Below are 23,268 nucleotides of genomic sequence, written 5' to 3'. Positions count from 1 at the left end.
TCTTCGTTTGCATGCGCGCCGGGGAGTTCTCTCTCCTCTCACACGGGTTCACGCGGTCTGCCGCCTTCAGCGGTGGTCTAGCGGTGGTCTAGCGGCCCCATAATCAGACGGTTGCCGGTTCGAATCCCGATCCGCTGAGGTGCCGTCCCCACACGCTGCTCCCCGGACGCCTGTCATGGCTGCCCACTGCTCACCAGGGGTGACGGTTAAATACAGAGGACACGTTTCACTGTGTGCACCGTGTGCTGTGCATCACTTCTATTACGCGGACGTGCGTGGGGGGACTGAGGCGCGTCCTCTTTTGTGTTCTCCGCCTGCTTTAATTGGGCGCCTATCGTAAAACCTGGAGAGCAGAAGGCCAAGATTAGTCCCCACTTTGCTAAATTTACTTTTGATTAATAATGAATGTTTTTGCCCTCCCCCCCGCTTCCTCTGCTCCTCCGTAATTGTCTCTTGACAGCCGGGCTCCAAGGTGTCTTGAGGAATTTGCATAGTGGTCTTTCCACCGTCCGCCGGCCCCCTTTCTTGCTGATCAGCCACTTTGAACTTGACTGGCACCGGCCCTTGATGCCGGAGCCAATATTGACTTTGGCTGGGGTCACACCTGGGGGGCTGGGGGGGTTAATGGCCCACTTTGCCAAACACACACACAGACAGATCTGGGCCGAGCCAAGCCGTCCTGCTGCCTCAGCACATCGAGGTGGGGAGAGGAGGATGAGCGCCGCGCCCACGGAGAACCGCGGAAGGACGAACCGCTCTCTGCTGGTCCCAGTCTGATGGCGAGGACAAGCTGAACCCAGTTCCGCAGGAGGTTGCCGGTTCGAGTCCCGAAGCGCCAAGGTGCCACTGAGCGCCTGTCATGGCTGCCCACAGCTCACCAAGGGCGACGGTTAAATACAGAGGACACATTTCACTGTGTCACCATGTGCTGTGCATCACAATGACAATCACTTCACTTTATTTAGTACACTACCATCATCAATGTACAAAAAAACGACTAAGGGACAGTCAGCAAACTACCGCAACGTGTGAAAAATGTTTACCTCCCTAGCGGGTAAGGAAGCGGACCCGTAATCGAAGGGTTGCGGGTTCGAACTGCCATGGTGCCACCGAGGGCCCCTTGATCAAGGTGCTGTTCCCACACACTGGCTGCCCACTGCTCACTCAATGTGATGCAGAAGACACAATTCATTTACATTTACGCCATTTATCAGACGCCCTTATCCAGAGCGACTTACAGGGACAGTCCCCCCATGGAGACACTCAGGGTGAAGTGTCTTGCTCAGGGACACAATGGTAGTAAGCGGGATTTGAACCTGGGTCTTCTGGTTCATTGGCAAGTGTGTTACCCACTAGGCTACTACCACGGCAATTCATTGTGTGTCAGTGTTATTTCTGCAAAATAATATTCTATAAAGTATCATATAAATTATCTTAAACACGATGCTGGTTTTTAGACATTCTAATTTAGATTATTTGATTACATTACAAATAAATTTGACACAAAATCATATCATTTCGGGACATATCAAGCCACGTATGATGGTTTGGTTTGATGTAGGGCCCCTTCAGGTCGTTTCTGCCATGAAAGAGCCCTGCCGGTGAGGACCGCTATGTTTCTGGCTAAAATTTGCTGACAGTCTAGAGCCAACGCTGAAGATCGGAAGCTCAGGCCTGAACCGGGAGCCTGTTTCTACACGGCGGCCACCGAATGGCTGGTGGAATCCGGAAATCGGAAATCGTTCCACTTCACCGCGTTTACCAAAAAAAAAAAAAAGCAGAAGGACTCAAAACAGCGGAAGCGGTCGGTTTTGCCCTGAGCTCGATCTCATTGAAATGTTGTGATGGAGCTTCTTCCGAACCATTCCAAAAAAAAAAAAAAGGTATCAAGTGTTGAATCATGAAATAAGACAGGGTGCAGCGGATGTGCATTTATCAGATTACACTTCAACACATTACTCTATGTTAGCTGCTGGAAGCTAGAGGACATGCCCTCCTCCACCACGGGAGAAGGTGAGAAGGAAAGGTGGAGATGGGGGCTGAATGCATCGTGGCATCCATGGCTGCAAGCACCTAAGAGGAAAAGGTGATTGTTGCGGTGGATTTTTGCCCCGGAGCTCCGGTCACGGGAGCGGAGCGGCTCGGCTGCAGCTACAGTGAATCCAGCGCTGAGATCAATCCACTCCACTCCAGTCCAGTCACCATCAAGCAAACACTTCACTACTCCTCATCCAGAGATCTAAATACCGCTATGAGATACAACCTCTCAGCCAGAAACAAAGACATTCAACCTGGTCTTAGACAGACAATCCATTACATGCCTTATAATAATAATATAATATTTAATGATCAAACCGGTATGATGATCCAGTCTGCATATACAATACAGTTATATACTTAACAAAAAGTGGAGACCTGGCCTCCGCAGTCACCGGACCTGAACCCAGTCCAGATGGTTTGGGGTGAGCTGGACCAACAAGTGCTAAACACCTCTGGGAACTCCTTCAAGACTGTTGGAGAAGCATTTCAGGTGACGACCTCTTGAAGCTCATCGAGAGAATGCCAAGAGTGTGTAAAGCAGGAATCAGAGCAAAGAAACTAGAATATAAAACATGTTTTCACTTATTTCACCTTTTTTTGTTACAGTACAAAAGTACAGAACTCCACATGTGTTCATTCATAGTTTTGATGCCTTCAGTGAGAATCTACTAATGTAAATGGTCAAACTGAATGAGATGGTGTGTCCAGACTTTTGGCCTGTAATGTACCACAAATACTAACTATTCTTTTTTCAAATTAGTTCAGAAGTTATTACAGAATACAGAGCTGGGTGGTGGCTCTCCAAAATACAGATAACTCGCAAGCAAGAACTTCTTGTTTTGGACTTTTTATTAAACCTTGAAGACACTCACCTATGAACCAGAAGAGCACAGGGTCCCAGGTTCAAACCCCACTTACTACCACTGTGTCCCTACTGTGTAAGTACTGATTGTACGGAGTCTGAAGCCATCGCAGAGAAACCATCATATTCTCGGCACTTGTGGGTTTGACTGCAGGGCCCGTGGAGTAGTTGAGTGGGTTTTGGGCGAATCTGATGTAAGCGCGACTTCGTTCGACTCCGTGACCGACTGGCTGACTGGATGCCAGGAAAGAGAGTGCGGGCGAGAGAGGAAGCGCCAGAGAGGAAAAACGAGCCGCGGCGTCTCCTCCGTCCGTCCACTGGCAGAGCTCGGAGTCGGGCGTGGGAGTGCTGGCCTCCCGCTCGCAACTCAGCCCCCACCGCCGCCGCCATTAAATAACAACGGGGGGAGGTTAAACCGAGAGGAGCAGATAAGAGACGGGAGACGAGGAGGAGAAGAAAAAGAGAGAGGGAGAGAGGGAGCGAGGCAGCGAGCGGCGGACGTTTCGAAAGAGTTAACAGATGATTGGCCCCGGGCGCTTTTCGACATCGCCCCAGCGATGTATTTGATGTGGAGTTTATTCAGCTCTAATAAACGTATAAAGCATTAGAATAATAATTTGCAGATGTACATGTGCGGATTATATGCCAGAGCCCGTCTTTGAACCAAATGAGCTGGGCCAAGATTAACAAAGGCAGGATGAGGAGGAATTCATTTGATTTTTTTACTCCTCCATCTGCATAGGTTAAAGAAAGGTTCGCCAATCTGGCCCATTTCTTTTAGTTCTTTCTCTCTTTATTTTCTCCTCGGGTCTGAGGACCAAAGTGAACCCCCCCCCCCCCCCACACACACACACACACACACACACACACACACATTCTGTCACACGCAAGTGGCAGGGAAGCCGAATTCTGATCACGGTGACGAGGGAGGGGATTACGGCCAAAACAAACAACTTCAATTCGGTGCCCGGGCTGAAGCACAACAAATCTCCAAAATGGCCGTCCGCAGAGCCGCCTTAATGCCCCACATAAAACATAAAAACGGCTACAACGGGGCGCCGTGGCGATGCATAGCAATGGTGCAGAATTTCAGTCAAGGAGAAAGAAGGCAAAAAGAAAAAAAAAGAAAAAAAAAAAGGAGAGGAGAAAAAAAAAAAAAAAAAAGAGGAGGAAGAAGGAAAGAGAGCGAGAGAGAAAAAAAAAAGCACCTTATTACTTCTAACTCCTGCAAGCCATTTTGGTCTCCAAAGGTTTCAGAGCGCCGCGGGCCATGTGTCTGCAGTGTTTCGGGAAATGACTTGCCTTCTCACGAACGCTGCTATGTTCTGCAGCACTGCTGCCCCCCAGCATCCCCGCTCAATTTCGGCTTAACCCTTTACTGCCTCCCTCCCTCCATCCCTCCATCCCTCCCTGCAGTGAGTCACAGGCGGTTCGCTGGCACTCAACGCGGCCCTGTCACATTGTTCAGCCTGGCGACCCCGCGCGCCGACACCGGGGCCACCGCGGCCCTCGCGCCTGCCTTATTTAGGCATTTAGCCGGCGTCTAATTTGCCCGCGTGCGTGCGCGGGGGCCCGAGAACGAGGCGCGACGCGGCGTGCAACGCGGGCGTGTGTGTCGAGCGCGGGATTAAATCTGCAAACTCGTTGACACAACACATAATTAAAACATCGCGCTCCGGGTCAGGAATTTTCTAATTAGCGGCACACACTGACAAAGCTGCAGTTCCACCGCCTTGAGTTCCAACGTCCACAGGTTGGGGCTGAGATGAAAGCCACGCCCCGGAGCCACACCCCGGAGGGTTCCTCGCGTAGTTCCTCGCAAGACAGTCGCGGGGTCACCCGGAAACTTCCTCCAAAACAAAACACTTCAAAACCCTGCCTGGAAGCCGGCGTACCGGCTCCCCGCGTTCTTCCCCCAAACCTCGGATCGACAAGGCCGGAACGTGGACATGCCACGTTGTTCCGTTCGGAATGTAACAATGCCAAAACGTGGACGCTGCGTTGTTCCATTCGGAATGTAACGAGGCCAAAACGTGGACGCTGCGTGGTTCCGTTCGGAATGTAATAAGGCCAAAACGTGGACGCTGCGTTGTTCCGTTCCGAATGTAACGAGGCCAAAACGTGGACGCTGCGTGGTTCCGTTCCGAATGTAACGAGGCCAAAACGTGGACGCTGCGTGGTTCCGTTCGGAATGTAATAAGGCCAAAACGTGGACGCTGCGGTGTTCCGTTCCGAATGTAACAAGGCCAAAACATGGACGACATGTTGTTCCGTTCGGAATGTAACGAGGCCAAAACGTGGACGCCGTGTTGTTCTGTCGTGGAGCCATGACATTCCTGGGCCTTTGTTGTGCATGAAGATTCAATACCTCCATTTTACATGTTTTTTGTCGGTCCTCCCCTGAGCCAACGTGTGAGGTGTCGGCCGTCGGGATCACCCACTTCCCCAGACGGGAGGCACCGGGGGCGTGACGTCAGAAACAACAGGTTCTGATTGGTCTGTGACCGCTTCCTGTAGGCCAGGGGTATAAAGATCTGTTCACATGTGGGGAAGGGGCACTTTCTTTCCCAGCTGCCTTTCCATCGAAACCGGATTTTCCAGTTTTCGAGTCTGCTCTATCCTCTCATTTTTTCTCATGGCTTTTCTTCCTCTCTCTCTCTATACTCTTTCTTCTCATTTTGGTTTTCTCTGTAACATTGGTACCATTTTTACATACAATATTCACATGTAACTGCAATAATAATTTACCGGTGTGAATAAATTAGAAACTGTTCATTTTTTAACCTCTATTGTGCCACGCCTCTTTCTGGCAGGTAACATGGACGCCATGTTGGTCCGCTGCGTTCGGAATGTAACGAGGCCGGAACGTGGACGCCATGTTGGTCCGCTGCGTTCGGAATGTAACGAGGCCGAAACGTGGACGCCGCGTTGTTCCGTTCGGAATGTAACGAGGCCAGAGCGTGGACGCCATGTTGGTCCGCTGCGTTCGGAATGTAACGAGGCCGAAACGTGGACGCCGCGTTGTTCCGTTCGGAATGTAACGAGGCCAGAGCGTGGACGGCATGTTGGTCCGCTGCGTTCGGAATGTAACGAGGCCGAAACGTGGATGCCGCGTTGTTCCATTCGGAATGTAACGAGGCCGGAACGTGGACGCCATGTTGGTCCGCTGCGTTCGGAATGTAACGAGGCCGAAACGTGGACGCCATGTTGGTCCGCTGCGTTCGGAATGTAACGAGGCCGAAACGTGGACGCCGCGTTGTTCCGTTCGGAATGTAACGAGGCCGGAACGTGGACGCCATGTTGGTCCGCTGCGTTCGGAATGTAACGAGGCCAAAACGTGGACGCCGCGTTGTTCCATTCGGAATGTAACAAGGCCGAAACGTGGACGCCACGTTGTTCCGTTCGGAATGTAACGAGGCCGAAACGTGGACGCCGCGTTGTTCCGTTCGGAATGTAACGAGGCCGGAACGTGGACGCCATGTTGGTCCGCTGCGTTCGGAATGTAACGAGGCCAAAACGTGGACGCCGCGTTGTTCCGTTCGGAATGTAACGAGGCCGGAACGTGGACGCCATGTTGGTCCGCTGCGTTCGGAATAACACTACGAGCTCGTCACTGTTAATGCGATTCCGGCATGTGCCCCCCCCACCTCGTTTGGATAAACAGAGTCCGCACAAATGCAGAATGTGGCCATATGAGCTCGTCTGGATATAAACATGGTAACATGAGCCGCGTCACATAAAACAGAACGATGTGACTCTTCCAGAAGTATCCGCACCATCTGAACACAATCAACACGAGAGCACGAGTCCATTAACACTCGCATGCACACACACATTGTGGAGAACCTGGACAATTCATCAAGCCCAAGTATCTCCGGCTGCTCTTTAAAGGGCCAGTCGCAAAACTTTAAGGGCATTAAATATTCAGAGCGTTTCATATATAAAATGAACCCAATTAAAGCGGGAATGGGGAAGGGTGTAATGAGTCTCAAGTCAGAATGGTCGTCTTCAGAAGTGTCTGCTAATGAGGCCTTGTTGGTTTTTGCGCGGCCCACTTTAAATGGTGTGGCACAGCGTCATTTCTCGCGCTTTCGTAAATTTTTTATTCCAGCGTGAATGAGAGGGTGGGGACTTGTGTTAATAGTGTTGCCATTCTAAGGGGGGCGAATAAATTCTCTTTCCTTTCCAAAGTCCGGGGTTCGGTTTAAAAAGTTGCATCTAAGGTCACTTCGACACAGCAACCAGCAATGGATTTTCAGGTTCTAAAAAAAAAAAAAAAAAAACCTGCGTCCACACTGGAGCATGATCTGAAATGTTCTTGTCCACAGGGAGACACTGAGAAGCCCCTCTGTAGCCCCCCGCTCTCCTTGTTCGGCGTCTAGATCTCCTCCGCGGTGAGTTAAACACGCCGTTGTTCTCCAGCCGCGTCTTATCATTCGATATGTGCAACGTAGAGAGGAATTCTTGTAGCTGAACAACTACGGACGTGTTGTCCGCCATTGTTGAATGTAGGTTGCATGTGGGGTTAAAGGTCACCCAAAAAAAAAAAAAAAAAAAAAAAAAAGCTGCTTCGCCGTCCACACGGATACGTGGAAAAGAGAAATTCACCCTGGAACACGTTTGCTTTAGAAAAGAACCGTTCTGGGTCCATGTGGACGCGAGGCCAGATTGGACAGAAATTCCAGATGAAATTGTGAACACCGTGGCCTTTAACGCATCCGGAATACAAAACGTGTTCTTTACCTCGGTCCCAAACTCTGACTTGACTTAATGAACATGCTCCTCAGAGCTCCTCCGCCAAGCACGGAGGGAAAGTAGCGCACATCCGTACAAGAAGCTCGCGGGGGGAATAAAGTCGTCTTCTAATTTGGAACGCCGCGGAAAGGGGTCACGCGTCTCCGCGCGTTGGGGGACCAGGCGGCTGAGAGAGGGCGGCCTCTCGACCCCAGAGCTGTCAAAAGCTTCCACAAAGCCGGAAGAACAAAACTCCACGCGCAGGGGTGCAAGTAAAGGGTCTCGGGTTTTGGGGACCCGTTTAATGGTGCAGGGGACTTCCCCCGTCCCCGTCGGGTTCTCCGACTGGCCCCGCACGTCAGTCAAAAACGGCAGAGATCCGTCCCAAACCCGAGATCAGGGAGGTCTTCATGTTTTATATGACACACTTGCAGCTTTCAAACACTTTTTGGTCACAAGGGACACGTTCAAGGTCCCCACTTATTCTTCAACATCCTCATTTCACCAGGACGTTCAGATTACCGCATGTGTTTGATGAAATTGCGAAAGGTCCACGCCGATTACAAGTCAACACACTCGCCTATGAAGCAGAAGACCCAGAAGACTCAGGTTCAAACCCCACTTACTACCATTGTGTCCCTGAGCAAGACACTTAACCCTGAGTGTCTCCAGGGGGGGGACTGTCCCTGTAACTACTGGGTGGTAGTAGCCTAGTGGATAAGACACTCGCCTGTGAACCAGAAGACTTAGGTTCAAATCCCACTTACTACCATTGTGTCCCTAAGCAGGACACTTAACCCTGAGTGTCTCCAGGGGGAGGACTGTCCCTGTAACTACTGGGTAGTAGTAGCCTAGTGGGTAAGACACTCGCCTGTGAACCAGAAGACTTAGGTTCAAATCCCACTTACTACCATTGTGTCCCTGAGCAGGACACTTAACCCTGAGTGTCTCCAGGTGGGGGACTGTCCCTGTAACTACTGGGTAGTAGTAGCCTAGTGGGTAAGACACTCGCCTGTGAACCAGAAGACTTAGGTTCAAATCCCACTTACTACCATTGTGTCCCTGAACAAGACACTTAACCCTGAGTGTCTCCAGGGGGGGGACTGTCCCTGTAACTACTGGGTGGTAGTAGCCTTGTGGGTAAGACACTCGCCTGTGAACCAGAAGACTTAGGTTCAAATCCCACTTACTACCATTGTGTCCCTGAACAAGACACTTAACCCTGAGTGTCTCCAGGGGGGGGACTGTCCCTGTAACTACTGGGTGGTAGTAGCCTTGTGGGTAAGACACTCGCCTGTGAACCAGAAGACTTAGGTTCAAATCCCACTTACTACCATTGTGTCCCTGAACAAGACACTTAACCCTGAGTGTCTCCAGGTGGGGGACTGTCCCTGTAACTACTGATTGTAAGTCGTTCTGGATAAGGGCGTCTGGTAAATGCCGTAAATGTCCTAAATTTGTTAACGATGAACTATAAAGTTATAAATCCTCCTGGAACTTTATCTCTGTCTTATTGCCATATATTTCGCCGCTAAACGAAGGCCGGCCGGCGCGGCCCTGGCAGGTGAAGCGGCGGATGGGGTTGGAGGGGAACGCGGGGAGGTGGGAGTGTGGCGGTAGCAGCCCCGAGCGCCCGGGTCCCCGGCACCTGCGGGACGCGGCGCGCCGCCCCCGGCTGCGCGTGTGTACAGACGCTATCTACATATTGACTCGGATTAAAACCCACACGCCGGGCCCACGCCTCAATCCCGCCACTTCCAGCAGGAAGTGCTCCCGTCTTCCTTCCTGCCCAACGGCTGCCGGAGAGCCCGGCGGCATCCGCAGAACAAGGCGGTGACTTGCGGCGACGCCGGGTACCCGAACACACACTCACACACTCAAACACTCACAATGCGGCGCTGCAAGGCCTGCCGTGCATATGAAGTGGCGGCATTGTTCCTTTGCTGACGTCCAGGTGACGGGTCACCGGGAGGCGGGACCTGGTTACCGCCGGGACCACCCACGAGAAACCAGACGGCCGCCGGGGCCCCGACCCAGGAGGTCTGTTTACACCCGCGTGCGGACGGGCGTATAAACACGCGCCTCTCCACAACGGCCACATCTGTCGCCGAGGACGACGCGAGTGCACAACCGGGGCCACCGACCCCGCCCCCCCCACCCCCACCACCACCACCACCAACTCGTCTCAGTCACAGATCAGAGGACAGTCGATCACTCCGACGCGCTCATTTCTCCGGCAGATACATAATTTAAACAAATCTAAAAATACAAGCCGGCATCCATCAGGTCCAGATGTGACGGAGGCGCCGCGACCGCAGCGGGGACGTTTTTACAAATCTGTGTATTTAGAAGCAGGAAGTAAATTTAAACCGCGCGTCCTGTTTAAATCTGGCTTTTGAACGGGAAGACGGGAAAAGAAAAGGGGGAAAAAAAAACGAGGGATATTAATTGCCCAAAAAAAAAAAAAAAAAAAAAATTGGATTTCACAGATAATTGGGCTCCCTAATTAGCACAGGACGTCTAATTCCCATCACAGCCGGCGCGCTAAACGCAGGAGCTGCAGCGGGCGGATGCTGCAGCTTTAGACGGAGGCGGCTCCTCCCGCACATCGCGCACGCAATGATCGATCCGGGATCTCAATTAGGGCAAGCGGCGAACGCGCCGGGGCTTTAATGAACTGTCGATGATTCGGCCAATTAGCCCGGGACCCTCGGTCGCAGCGGTGGCCTGGCGGTTAAGGAAGTGATCAGAAGGTTGCCGGTTCGAATCCCGATCCGCCGAGGTGCCACCGAGGTCCACTTGATGAAGGTCCCGTCCCCACGCGCTGCTCCCCGGGCACCAATGGTGATGGTTAAATGCAGAGGACACATTCCACTGTGTGCACCGTGTGCTGTGCCTTTCACTTGTTCTTTAAGGCCCGCTCCTTTCCCCCATCAGCCGCCGCTCCCGACTTCTTTAAATTGATCGTACGGAAGGCGGGGAGCGGTGCGTGTGTGGGGGGGGGGGGGGGTGAATCTCAGCCACAAAGTGTGACTTGGATTTAATATTTTATAATTGCCAAGGGACATTCTGAGATCAATGCTCCCCCCGCCCCGCCCCGGCCCGCATCAGAAAGAGATGTACTCCAGTCTTTTTAGGGAACACTGGTCTATTTAATTCCGCCGCCTGACGCATGTGAAATAAGCCTCCGCCGGGCCCCCACCCGCCGCCCGGGGCGCCGCCGCCGGCGCGCATTACCACTTTTAATGGGCCGCCCTCGGAACGGGCGAGTGAGCCAATAACCCGTCCCCGCTTAATGGATCGGCCTTGTTTATTCACGTCTGCCATGCTCCTCGGCTAATTTTAGCCGGGCTGAGCTCGGTGGAGGAATAAAAAAAACCCGAAAAACTGCGGAGGGAAATAAATAAACAAACAGACAAACAGACATAATAATAAGTATTATAATAAAGCGGTAATAAAGCGTGTGAAATGCGAGTCCGGGGAAAGCGCTGACTGCGGCGGAAATGTTGCGGCATGTCGTGCGGTTACTTGACAAGCTGGTTGGCGCCTGGGTGGAAGGGGGGGTTGTAACGTGAACGGGCCGCGGCACACGCCGGCCTCCTTCATCCGGAGGAGAGGGCGAATACGGCACAATTAACCCCCATTAGAGAACAGAAATATCACGACCTTATTAAGCGTCGGGTGGGGACTTGGCGGTGACTCCTATGGCGGGTAATTGGATGTCTCGGTGCCTCGGGAGCGGTTGCGGCGACGCTCGGCGGGTTCGGAGGGACGGTGAGGCCCGGACCCTGCCGACTACATGCGACCACGCGTACCGTACACAATTAGCTTCTTTTTTTTAAATCCCTCTGCCCTGCTCGTTCGGGACATGCACTGTGATACGTGGCTTGGCGCCTTCGCAGGAGAAGTGCCAGGCGGAACGTTCTTTCCATCTTTTCCCCGGTAATTCGCAGGGAACCGCATGCAGCGGCTGCTGCGTGCCAGACAGGTGCCTGGCCGGCCTGGCATCGCGATGCATAAATTCAATTAGACTCTTCCGGAAGCGCCTCCGTCTGCAAGCATTATGGCACCCTTCTTTTTAATCAAGCTCTTCCCCGGCCAGGGACCAAAGGCCCCTCCAAATTAAAAAAGTCCGCGGTGCCCACGCGAGGCCACGGCTTTACATATTTAAAGAACGAAGTTTACATGGTTAACGTCGGTGTGGTTGGCGAGGGCCGAGAGGTGCGTGGTAAAGTCTAATGTGTGACTGAACAGCTTCGTTGTCTCTGTGCTGCATGTGATGCAGGCGCCAGTGGGCATCAGGAACACCCCCGGGACCCTATTAGCCACCGGCAGTTTAATGTTGTTAGAACATGTTCAAATGAAGAAGAAAAATCACATTGAACTTTCAAACAACTTATATCAAAGCAATCATCTAATGGTGTGTGTAGAAAAATCTCTCTCACACACACACACACACACACACACACACACACACACACACACACACACACACATATATATACACACTTGAACTCTGTTATGGGTTTATTTTAATACTCCCCTAAAACTTGATAAAAGGCACAAAAATGGAGGTTTAATACTTGCACTGAGCATTACAGTCTTGACACCACACTCTGGCCAGATTTCACTTCTGGACGAAGTATCGATCCTTAAAAATAATGTTCTGAATTTGTATGATTCAGAATGAATGTCAGAGCAGTACGTTACCCCAAACATCATACCAATTTATTGAGGAAAGCCTAATTAAAAGCCAGAGGCTGCGGAACATTATTCTCTGACTCTGTATTTTTATTTATTCTGAAATGCACTTTAGTCTTTCTGTCATCGGCTTATTTTGCCTACTCTATATATATATATATATTTTTTTTTTCAGCAATTTCCTCCTCCTCCCAGCCTCACCCGCAACCCCCGCCAGCTTTTAATGAAAGATCATTTCCAGCATTTTCACTTCGCTCTGTCCCCAGGCTCCAACCTTTCACAGCTCCACAATGTGGATGACAAAAATAATACAAAGTAAAAAACACTTTAATAAATAGCAACTTGCCCAATAATGTCACAATGCCACGCTGCACAAACTAAATGCACCGGCACTATAAATAACTTTCCTACTGTAAGTGACACGGCGCAGACGCCACCTCGTCATCGCGGCCTCAACCCCACTCCACCGGCAGAATCGAGGAGCGCTCTCCCACCAACGCTTGGGAGCGTGGGACGCCGCGTCGTGCCCGGGATGTCCCGGCGTCCCCGGCTGGCGAGCTGGCACGCCAGCCTTCGCGTCTCCGTGGCACCAACTGCAGCGGCGTTCATTCTTTTCCGAAATTTAATTATATCAAGATTAACAAGGGAGGTAATTAATTTCTTTAAGATGGGTATCTTTTAAGCGCCTCGGGCTCAACTTTGTTGTCAAAACTGTATATTTAACCATTATTTCAGGGCAAAGCTTTACAGGCATTAATAGGGCTGCAAAAAAAATCCCACTTTCACTATGAATATGGAAATAAAAGACTTCCTAATATAAACTATTGTTACAGAATATTAGCACGAACATGCACTTTTATGCACACATATGAATATTAAAGAAAAAAAAAAAAAAAAAAAAGATGTGGGGTTATGAAAACGATCCTGTTAAATTACACACTGGGGCATCTGGGCAGCAGGGTGGGCATGGTGCCACTGAGCGTGGGCATGGCGGCATGGCCCACCTCCAGGGCCCAAACAGAGCCCCATTGTGTCAGAGCCGCTGGGCAGACTGGAGTGTGAGGGGTGGCTGGGGCCGTCTGGACCACCACCACACACCGGATTATAGCACGGCGCCGAAATTTAAACCTGAAATGCCAGCCGGGGTGAGAAACTGGAGCAGCGTGGCGAAATCTTCTGCTGCTCTACTTGTGTTAGTGTTATACAGTCCCAGGCCCCGCCCACAACCTCGCGATGTCATCTTCAGAAGGGGAGTCTACAGTTCTGACACTTACGGAATCTACTCTGGATCTCCATTCATCGATTTACTGCTGGAACTTGACAAACGACAGATGACAGATGAATACAACATAATTGCATCCCATCAACTTCCTTATGGCACAACTGCATTTCCATGTTAATAAATAAAGAGATGCTTTCAGTATAGTTTTGGCAGGTAGGGGTGTCAGACAAAAATCGATACAGCAATAAGTCCCAATATTTTACGTGGTGACATCGTATCAACACCCCCAAATATCAATACTTTTGTATACAAATTTAGTCCACCGGGCCGTGCGGTCAAGTGTTTTCGTTAGTGGGATCGGCAGAGGCAAGAGTCCACGTGCGACTATGGCCCGTTCAACACGTAGGAATAAACCAGGCAGTGAGGATATGGACTTGGATAAAGGCAACAACCAATTTATGAGTTAATTTCAGCAGGAACCCTTCAGATTCAGTACAGCAACAACCACGCTCAAAAACTACGGAATTGCTAGTGCATTTTATTCATCAGGATTTGCGCCTCTATAGCGCGATTGAATACCCCAGCTTCAGGTACACCGAGGCGTGCTATGTGACCCCAAACTCAAAAACACTTAACAGAGGTTGCGATGCCCGGGATGTACGAGGAGGTGACGCAAGTTGTAAAAACTTCGATTTTAAATCTTGTGCATTTTATCTTAACGTTTTTGGTGTCCACTACGTCCGTGTGCTAAAATGCAAGAGACAGTAAAGTTAAAATACAGTTCTAGGTTATGTTGTTTGGCCAGATTGAACTCAGAATCTTGTATTCCGGCTCTGTTTTTACATTTTCAGTGAATTTTAGAATAATCGCAATATATACAATATTGCAATAAATGATATAATCATATCGTGACACATATTGTATCATGAGATCCTTGACAATACAAGAGTCTAATTGCCAATACACTAGGTAACCACACCGACAGAATTATTTCCATTCATGATTATACAAAAACAAGACGTTTTACGGTGTTTTATTGTGACTAGGCAAACACCACCCTTCACCCATTATTATTGCACAATAACTAGTAAATTTGCGGTTTTAGACTATCATGCAAGGACATGCCCACACCTGCAGAGACAGTCTTCAAGTGCGGGAACGTAAAAGCTAACTAGCATTAGCCTGAGTCACATGCATCAACTGGGAGCATCAGATCTCTGATGTAACTACAACACCCATAAAGCATCTCACTAACCTTCTCACAAATCACAACAGAAGTCCAGAGAGTGCACTCCTCACATAGAGCAAACATTCTTTCATTTGACATCTTTGCTGATGAAAAAGAGATTTTAAATTATCATCAAAGTATGGCACATTTTTATTAGAGGACTAAATGTTCGTTGCAAATTTTTCCATGTAAAATTTTCCATTTCTGGTAGCTGGATGGTGAACAAAGCAGACAAATTCAATCCAGCCTCCCAAAACGGAGAAATGGTCCTTTCTGAAATTACCCACGATGCACTCCAGCAACACGGACCGATGTTGCTTTGTTGGTTCAATTTTGCAGAATATTTAAAACTTTTGTTTCACTTCACAGTATAAACAGATTATTAAAATGAAAAAAAGAAGAGAAGAGCAGGACCACGGGCTTGTGACCTCGGACGTACTCAGAGCGACTCTACGCTCCGCGGTCAGTTTTTCCACGGGCTCGCACTGGGGGGGTTGTTTGGTACTACACACCCGCTCTAAAGAGGTGGAACTCATCCAAGCACCTACTACTCCACATTTGTGGACAAACTCGAGCCGCTTTTTCTCTCGTTAAAAAACGAAGAGGCCCGAGGACAAATGGCAAAAGTTTGACGCTGCAATCTGCTCGACATTACGCAACCAATAACGCGCCGTTAATAGCGAGTTTACTCGGCGCACACATAACCCACAGGACCGTAACTCGGTCCAGCGGATCAACCCATTACACATTTAACCACGGGCTCTGCTCCAAATCCACCCCATGCATTATTCATGGCAGGCTTGTGTGTTGAAACGCCGGGATGACCGCTCAGATGAAGGGGCAGGGCTATTAGCGGCGCGGCGCGGAGCAGAGGCGTCCTCGGCCAGGAAATCGATGCGAGCGGGACCAGCGCCCTTCCACATGTTCAGATCTACAAGGAGCAAGAGATTACATCAGAGATGGACAAAGACAGAGGACCACTGCCAGCCCCCAAGTCTGTCCAACAGGCCCCGCCCCCTTCCGTGCGCACCAGTGTTTCCGGTTCGTCTGGTCCCAGTCGACGGGCAAGTATGCGTTTTGTGTATATACGTTAAGTGGGCGGGGCACAAACAGGGCTGCCAAATAGGAGGGGCCGGCCTCGCCACACGCTCAAGAGTCGGGATTGATTTACTTCATTAACCGCGATTACAAGTTTAACTTACAAACCAGAGGTCAAAATTTCTCATTAACAAGGGGACCGTGGAGACCCGGGGGGGGCTCGGAGACCACTCTTATTACTGACTACACATTTCAATCTGTCTTTGATGTTCCCTGTCTGCTGCTCTCCCTCCCTCGCTCCCTCCCTCCGTTGGCGGAGAGGTTGATTTTAATTGTAGCTATAGAACAGAGCCTCGTTTGCCTGCGAGCCAGCCTCCACATCTGTAGCGAGTGCGGCTTTAGTGATATTGGGTGCAGTCCATAGCCCCGGGCTAATTTTAATGGTTCTCTCCCCCCCCCCCCCCCCCCTCCTCTTTCATTCTAGGCTCAGATTGTTTTCCACGTGACTCCTGTTAATTTAGCTGCAGGAAAGGGCATCAGTTTTCCTTGTGCCTCCCCCCCCCCCGCCTCCGTTCTGCCTCCCTCTCCCCTCGCCGTTCGTTTTCTGATCTCCATTCGCGAACATAAGAAGGTGAAAGGAACTGAAACGGGCACCAAAAAAGCGCTATTGAATCCGAGGCTGCCGTTTTGTCTGATTGTTCGTTGGTCTTCAGAAGGGGGGGGTGATATCCTGCAAGTCCAGACAGTCTCCTTGGTTGCTGTTCCTTGTTTTCTTGGATGCTTTAACGTGCATAATGGAGATGAAGCTCTGCTGCTGAGCCCCACCTATTCATCCTCATAATGCAAATTCCTACCACCTGTTGGTGACGTTTTTCACGCTTTTAACACTCAACATATACAGTATATATGTATATATAAATGTATATATACATTTACCAGACACCCTTATCCAGAGCAACTTACAGTCAGTAGTTACAGGGACAGTCCCCCCCTGGAGACACTCAGGGTTAAGTGTCTTGCTCAGGGACACGATGGTAGTAAGTAGGATTTGAACCTGGGCCTTCTGGTTCTTAACTAGAGCATGGAGGAAAGTCTTTGGCCGACCAGGGTTCGAATACTGGCTAAGGAAACGGACAATCAGGAGGTTGCTGGTTCGAATCCCCAAACCGCCAAGGTACCACTGAGCAAAGCACCGTCCCCAGGCGCCTGTCATGGTGCCCACTGCTCACCAAGGGTGGTGGTTAAATACAGAGGACACATTTCACCGTGTGCTGTGCTTCACAATGACAATCGCTTCACTTTCTTTTTTTTTTTCCCACTTTCACTATTTATAGTTTTACTTCTATTAATACTTCTTACAAACATATCTAGTAGCTACTAGTATCATTCCCATAATATATTGATTGAGCGATTGGAATTGTTAACTCGTATGTTTTCATTTGCATGTCAATGCTTGAAGGTGGGCATGTCCGCCATGCAGGGGCACAGGAGAGGCAGCCTATAGTTGTTTCTACGTTTAACCCGGGCTTCAACTATTTTCTTTTAGATTCTGCCACAAGACATTCAAAGTCAATGGTACACAACCTCAGCCTTTTTCCCCACACTTGTCTGTAATAGGGTCAGTGGTGGCCTAGCGGTTAAGGAAGCAGCCCCGTAATCAGAAGGTTGCTGATCAAGTCATGGTGCCCACTGCTCACTCAGGGTGATGGGTTAGATGCAGAGGACAAATTTCACTGTGTGCACCATGTGCTGTGCTGCTGTGTATCGCATGTGACAATCACTTCACTTTATAGTTTAAATATCATAGCAAGCTTTAGTCTGAAAAACTAATCACAATAACGTATGATAATACATGATTAATTAGTTATGATATTTATCAATTGATATATGTATTTTGTCCAGGCTTTGTTTACGCATGAACTAAAAAAAAAAACTATGTAGAGATCAGATACAATACTGCTCACTTGTGTCACGAAAATAAGACATGTCCTAGAGAGAACTCAGTTGGGACAAAAAAAAAAAAAAAAAAAAAACTCTGTTATATACATTATCAAACCTCCATTTCCAGCACTGATGCCTTGAAGTTTGAAGAGAATCGGCACAGCACTGTGGTATCATCATTCCACGGTGATTCCCACGCCTACTGACTCACATAGTGGCCTCACATCTGGAACCAATCTTGGCTTGATCAAGACTTCCGAGAGAATCTGCCCCCTGTCTTTTATACATATGTATATATATACAGTACAGGCCAAAAGTGTGGACACACCTTCTCATTCAACGTGTTTTCTTTATTTTGATGACCATTTACGTTGGTAGATTCTCACTGAAGGCATCAAAACTATGAACGAACACATGAGGAGTTCTGTACTTAACAAAAAAGGTGAAATAAGTGAAAACATGTTTTATATTCTAGTTTCTTTGCTCTGATTACTGCTTTACACACTCTTGGCATTCTCTCGATGAGCTTCAAGAGGTCGTCACCTGAAATGCTTCTCCAACAGTCTTGAAGGAGTTCCCAGAGGTGTTTAGCACTTGTTGGTCCAGCTCACCCCAAACCATCTGGACTGGGTTCAGGTCCGGTGACTGTGGAGGTCAGGTCTCCACTTTTTGTTAAGTACAGAACTCCACATGTGTTCATTCATAGTTTTGATGCCTTCAGTGAGAATCTACCAACGTAAATGGTCATGAAAATAAAGACGACACGTTGAATGAGAAGGTGTCCAAACTTTTGGACTGTACTGTATATGTTTGAAGGCTGCAGGACAGCCTAACCTCTATAATCCCTCCCCCCTCCACATATCTCGCCCTCGTCTTTGTGCTGCACTTCAAAAGCCCGCATGCGCTGTGAGCAGAAGTGGCGTTTGGGGGCATTTTTTGGGGGGTGGGGCGTGGAAGTGTGGCCCCTGCCTGCGCCGTGTGTCAGAATGAGGGCCACCACGGGCCCTCCTCTTGCCTCTCCGAAAGCCCCCGCTGTAACTAATCTGCCCCGCGGAGGCCTGTTAGACCCCCTTTGTTCCCCCTCCTGCAGACGAGATCAGGCTGGAGACAGACACGCCAGCCTTGACTGGCTATCAGTTTCAGGCCCTTCGGCAATCCGCGTCCAGGCGCTGGCTCTGCCAAGCCACCATGAAGAAGGGCGGGGCGGAGAGGGGGCGGGGTGTCACCTGAACGCCGCCGCAATAAGGGAAGGGATTTTTCAACAGGAGCTTCCTCTCACGAGGTCATTACCCCCTCTTCCTTAATTTCGGGCTCTGGCGCGGAGCTGAAAGGGCCGCCTTTGTCTGGGATTAATGCGGCCGGCTCAGGACGCGGGGTCGGCAGGGGAAAAAATAATCAGCGCGGGGGCCCTTCATAACGCAGGCTGCCTTGCGCTCGCGGCCAGCGGCCCCCGCGGCTCATTGCTGTGCAGATGAAATCTATGACAAGCCCCACAGTGAGGCTGAGAGCGGGCTACAGTCCAGTAACACCCACAGGCCCCCGGGCGTCCTGTGACCCCCTTAGAAAAGTCACATTCACTTTGCTCTGGAGAAGGGAAAGAGAGCGCCGGCGGCGTCTGCAGCCTACACGCGGAAAAAGGAGGGAGGGGGGTAAAGAAAAAAAAAAAAAAAAAAGAGAGAGAGAGAGAGAGAGAGAGAGAGAAATGAAGAAATGTGGAGAGGTGAAAATGAAGTGAAAAGAAGTTAAGATTCCTTCTCCCTCCCCCACAGCCACCCCCTCGCTCCGTAAGGCGTAGGGACTACACATCATTAAGCTTTCGCTAATTAACCACGGACAGGATGATGGGGGAAGGAACAAAAAAAAAAAAAAAAAAAAAAGGAAAAAAGAAAAAAAAAATCATAAATAAAGCCATTGAGGAAAAAAAATTTTTCTTTATTTTTTTTCGTAGAGCTGGGGGGGCGGGGCTACCACAGCGATCAGTGTAAGGAACACTGAAAGGGGCAGGCACCGCGTCCACGAGGCAGAAGTAATGCTTTTATTTTGTTATTTATGCTTCTTATACCGGATGCACTTAGTGTGCTCCTCTGCAGCAGATGGCAGCTAAGCGCATGATGTGAGGATACAACCCAGTAAGCAGGTTATTAAAATGATCAATTGGCATTCAGAAATTCTAAAAAAGCTGTTTCTTTAAGATTCCTCATATTCACGGCGTTGCTCACAGAACGTGAAGACTGATTCGAGTGGTCTCCGGAACGTTCTATCTGTGCACGTGTAGGCCCCAGCTTGAAGGAATTTAAGCACTAAATGTGTATTCCCCCCCCCCCCCTTCCATTGTTTTGCAAAACTGTAACCCGGCATAATCGAGACCATATTTCTCCAGACGCACTGGGGAGGGCGAAACGCCCCGTGGCACGTTCGATATGCGTGTCACATAAAGGATTTAAAGCGGGAAGGAAAAATAAATTAGACGTTTGTATACATGTTCAATGCTTAATGTGCTAAACGGAAGATTTACCGATTACTTAACGGCAAATATTGGCACGCGTTCCGTTACGGCACAATTTCTAAAGTCCCGTTCCGGACGTGGCCACCCAGAGCAGAGTTAACAGGAAACGAAGCGCCACTGACCCAGTCCACCCGAAATGAGGGACCGCATCGGACCTCGGTGCGGCCGGGGCAATCAACCTATTTACCGAACGACGGCACAAAGAGAGAGACACCGGCGCTAATGCCAGCGATAAGACTCTGGAATCTACACCCACTGACAGGGCTTTACCAATTAAGACTGGCATGGTGGCAACGCGCAGCATCGGTTCAGCTCAAAGCCGAGCACCGAACACAAAAGAGAAACGCAGGCATTTGTCCGCTGCTATAAGCAGCAGAGCGAAAAGACGGCAATTTAGGTGATTCACCCTGAATGGTGCTGTTTTTAAAAAGGCTGCGTGGCACGACATGACTTCATTTTGGTGCCACAACTAATTTTCTGCCTCCCTCTTCAGTCCAATGCAACACAGAGAGATCACTGCTTCAGATCACTGATATTTCAAAGCCTCCTGACACGATGGGTGGTGAAATGGAAACACAGGCCGGATGGATGTTGGTGTCAGTAGTGGGCGTGGTCACGTTCACTGGAATTAAAGCGCCTGATAACCTGCATGTTGGTGTTGGTAGTGGGCGTGGTCACGTTGACTGGAATTAAAGCGCCTGATAACCTGCATGTTGGTGTTGGTAGTGGGCGTGGTCACGTTGACTAGAATTAAAGCGCCTGATAATCTGCATGTCGGTGTTGGTAGTGGGCGTGGTCACGTTGACTGGAATTAAAGCGCCTGATAACCTGCATGTTGGTGTTGGTAGTGGGCGTGGTCACATTCACTGGAATTAAAGCGCCTGATAACCTGCATGTTGGTGTTGGTAGTGGGCGTGGTCACGTTCACTAGGAATTAAAGTGTTTGATAACATGTTGGTAGCTGTCAATCATGCCTACAGGCTCTTCCCCTTTTAAAATTTTGTTTATAAAAACAGCATTATAGTTCATCTTCACGATTTTAATATGCAAACCAAAGAACACGAATCCTTGAAAAAAAACTCGTTCAGACATGCCATTGAGGTGGAGGGTACACAGTGTGAGGTAGCTTGGAAAAGTGTGGCCTGGGAGGAGCTTCTAGAATTCTGTGGTGCAGCTCTCACCTCGATCCCCGACGACGTGCCCCCGGGCGAGTCCACCTTGCGCTTTTTCCGAGGCCCGATGGCCGCCAGTGCGGTCAGGTTGGCGTCGCGTTGCCTCATCTGGGCGAGTTCCTGCTGCTGCATCTGTGAGGCGAGAGGGTGAGGGATGTTATACTCGGGCTCGGAACAACTGGTAACACTTCCAGAAGAGCAGTTCATGCATCAACGCAGAGAAAAAGGATGCGGCACAGATGGTCTGAGCAGAGCTTGTTCTGATCCACATGGCAAATAAAGCACCATCTTGCTCTCTGCTAATTCGAAAGGCCAAAAAGAAGAAGTGATATGACTCTCCCTTTCTTGAACATCAGGGTGGAGCTATCCACATCCAAGTTGCCGGTTCAAACCCCACTTGCGTCCCTGAACCCCAGATGTTGCCAGATAAGAATTGACACCGATCGCTTCGCTAATTGCACCCACTTTTTATAAAAAAATTGTCCATCAGCAAGTGCAAACATTCAATATATTCATACAGTACAGGAGATAAATGCATCTCATCAATGCCCATGTGCCGGATGTGAATATACATATACAGCATACGCTTACATAACATATATTATATATAACATTGTGATCCTCTTCAGTTCTAAAGGAAGCTCTATGTCTAAAGACAATTTTTTTTTAAGTATTTCGTATCTTTTGCCAACAGTCCCAGAATGTGCCCCTCCAACACAGATCAGACGCTTCGCCATATTTTGACGTGGCGAGTGGGGTTTAAAATAAAAATTTTTAAAAAAAATCCTAACTTTCCAATCAAATAAATAAACTCCATATGGCGCTATTTGACTACCTTGTGTGGAAATTATGGCGTCCGTTTCCACATCTTTCTTTAATCCATTGGCTCATATGGCTGAAACTGCAGATTATTATTCCAAATCTAATAATATTCCCAAAAATATAATAATTGTGTTGGCACACCTTTGGTTTATATGTACCAGTCGTGCAAGGTGCATAAGTCTACAGATCAAACCTGTCCTATTTTGTCCCACCAGTCGTGGACAGGGGCTCGGCTCCAAGATGGCGGCGCGTTGTCGGGCACTCTCCGCGTACGTGTCAGACGGCGTGATGTGATTTTTCACTTTGTGATGTGCGAGCGGGAGCGCAGGCCCCAGGTAATGTCATGCCCGGCCGCGGGGCCTCGGTGCCACCCCCACCTATGTCCCCCGTCGCAGGCCAGCGATCGATGCTCGCGCCGCGCGCCGTTTTGGCCGCGGACATGGTGATCGTGAACGAGGGAGACTTTTCCGGCTCCTCACCGACGGCGCATGGCGTGGCCTCAGATTTTTATTTATCTAAAAGAGCCCGTGGCAAAGTATGCCCTTTAGGGTGTTGCCACTTCACATTTAACACGGGGGAATCATTGGAAAACTCAACCGCACTGACATCACAAGCCCACAAAATGGGAATAACCGGGGACGGGAGAAGAACACAGACGCCGCGTAATTCCTCTTCAATATTCAATATACGATCTTCTCACGCGCGAGCGACACCGGGACCTTTAACCCCTTTACGGACGGCCGAGTTAGACAGTCGGGATTTTTTGTTTTGTGTGTTTTTTTTTTCCCGCGGTGACGCCGAGCGGGAAGCCTGATGGCACCGGGACGCCGGCATCTCTGCGCGGCAGTTGGCACCAGGCACGGACTCCCGCCGCCCGGAGCTACTGTCTGCGTTTCAGATTTACGACTGCATGATGGATGCGGACCTCAGATCCGCCATCTGCAGGCCCGTCGCCGGCACTACCCGGCGTCGCGGTTAAAACGAGCACCGGGATCCGGGCGC

The 23,268-nt window shown here is 49.7% G+C and overlaps 1 protein-coding gene across 5 annotated transcripts in view; it reads right to left on the bottom strand.

Moving 5' to 3' along the window:
- The window catches only part of LOC114766392 (transcription initiation factor TFIID subunit 4), a 60,383-nt gene that overhangs the window by 3,426 nt on the left and 33,689 nt on the right, over window positions 1-23,268 (bottom strand). For all 5 annotated transcript variants that reach the window (XM_028957145.1, XM_028957146.1, XM_028957147.1 and 2 more), the window contains one exon: window positions 21,454-21,576. In XM_028957145.1, the coding sequence (XP_028812978.1) occupies window positions 21,454-21,576 (123 nt within the window). The remainder of the gene's footprint in view (window positions 1-21,453; window positions 21,577-23,268) is intronic.

The sequence above is a fragment of the Denticeps clupeoides genome, chromosome 16, assembly GCF_900700375.1.
Source record: "Denticeps clupeoides chromosome 16, fDenClu1.1, whole genome shotgun sequence".
In the NCBI taxonomy this organism is placed as follows: domain Eukaryota; kingdom Metazoa; phylum Chordata; class Actinopteri; order Clupeiformes; family Denticipitidae; genus Denticeps; species Denticeps clupeoides.
The sequence above is the reverse complement of the archived record's forward strand: the minus strand, read 5'-3'. Positions and strand labels throughout refer to the sequence as shown.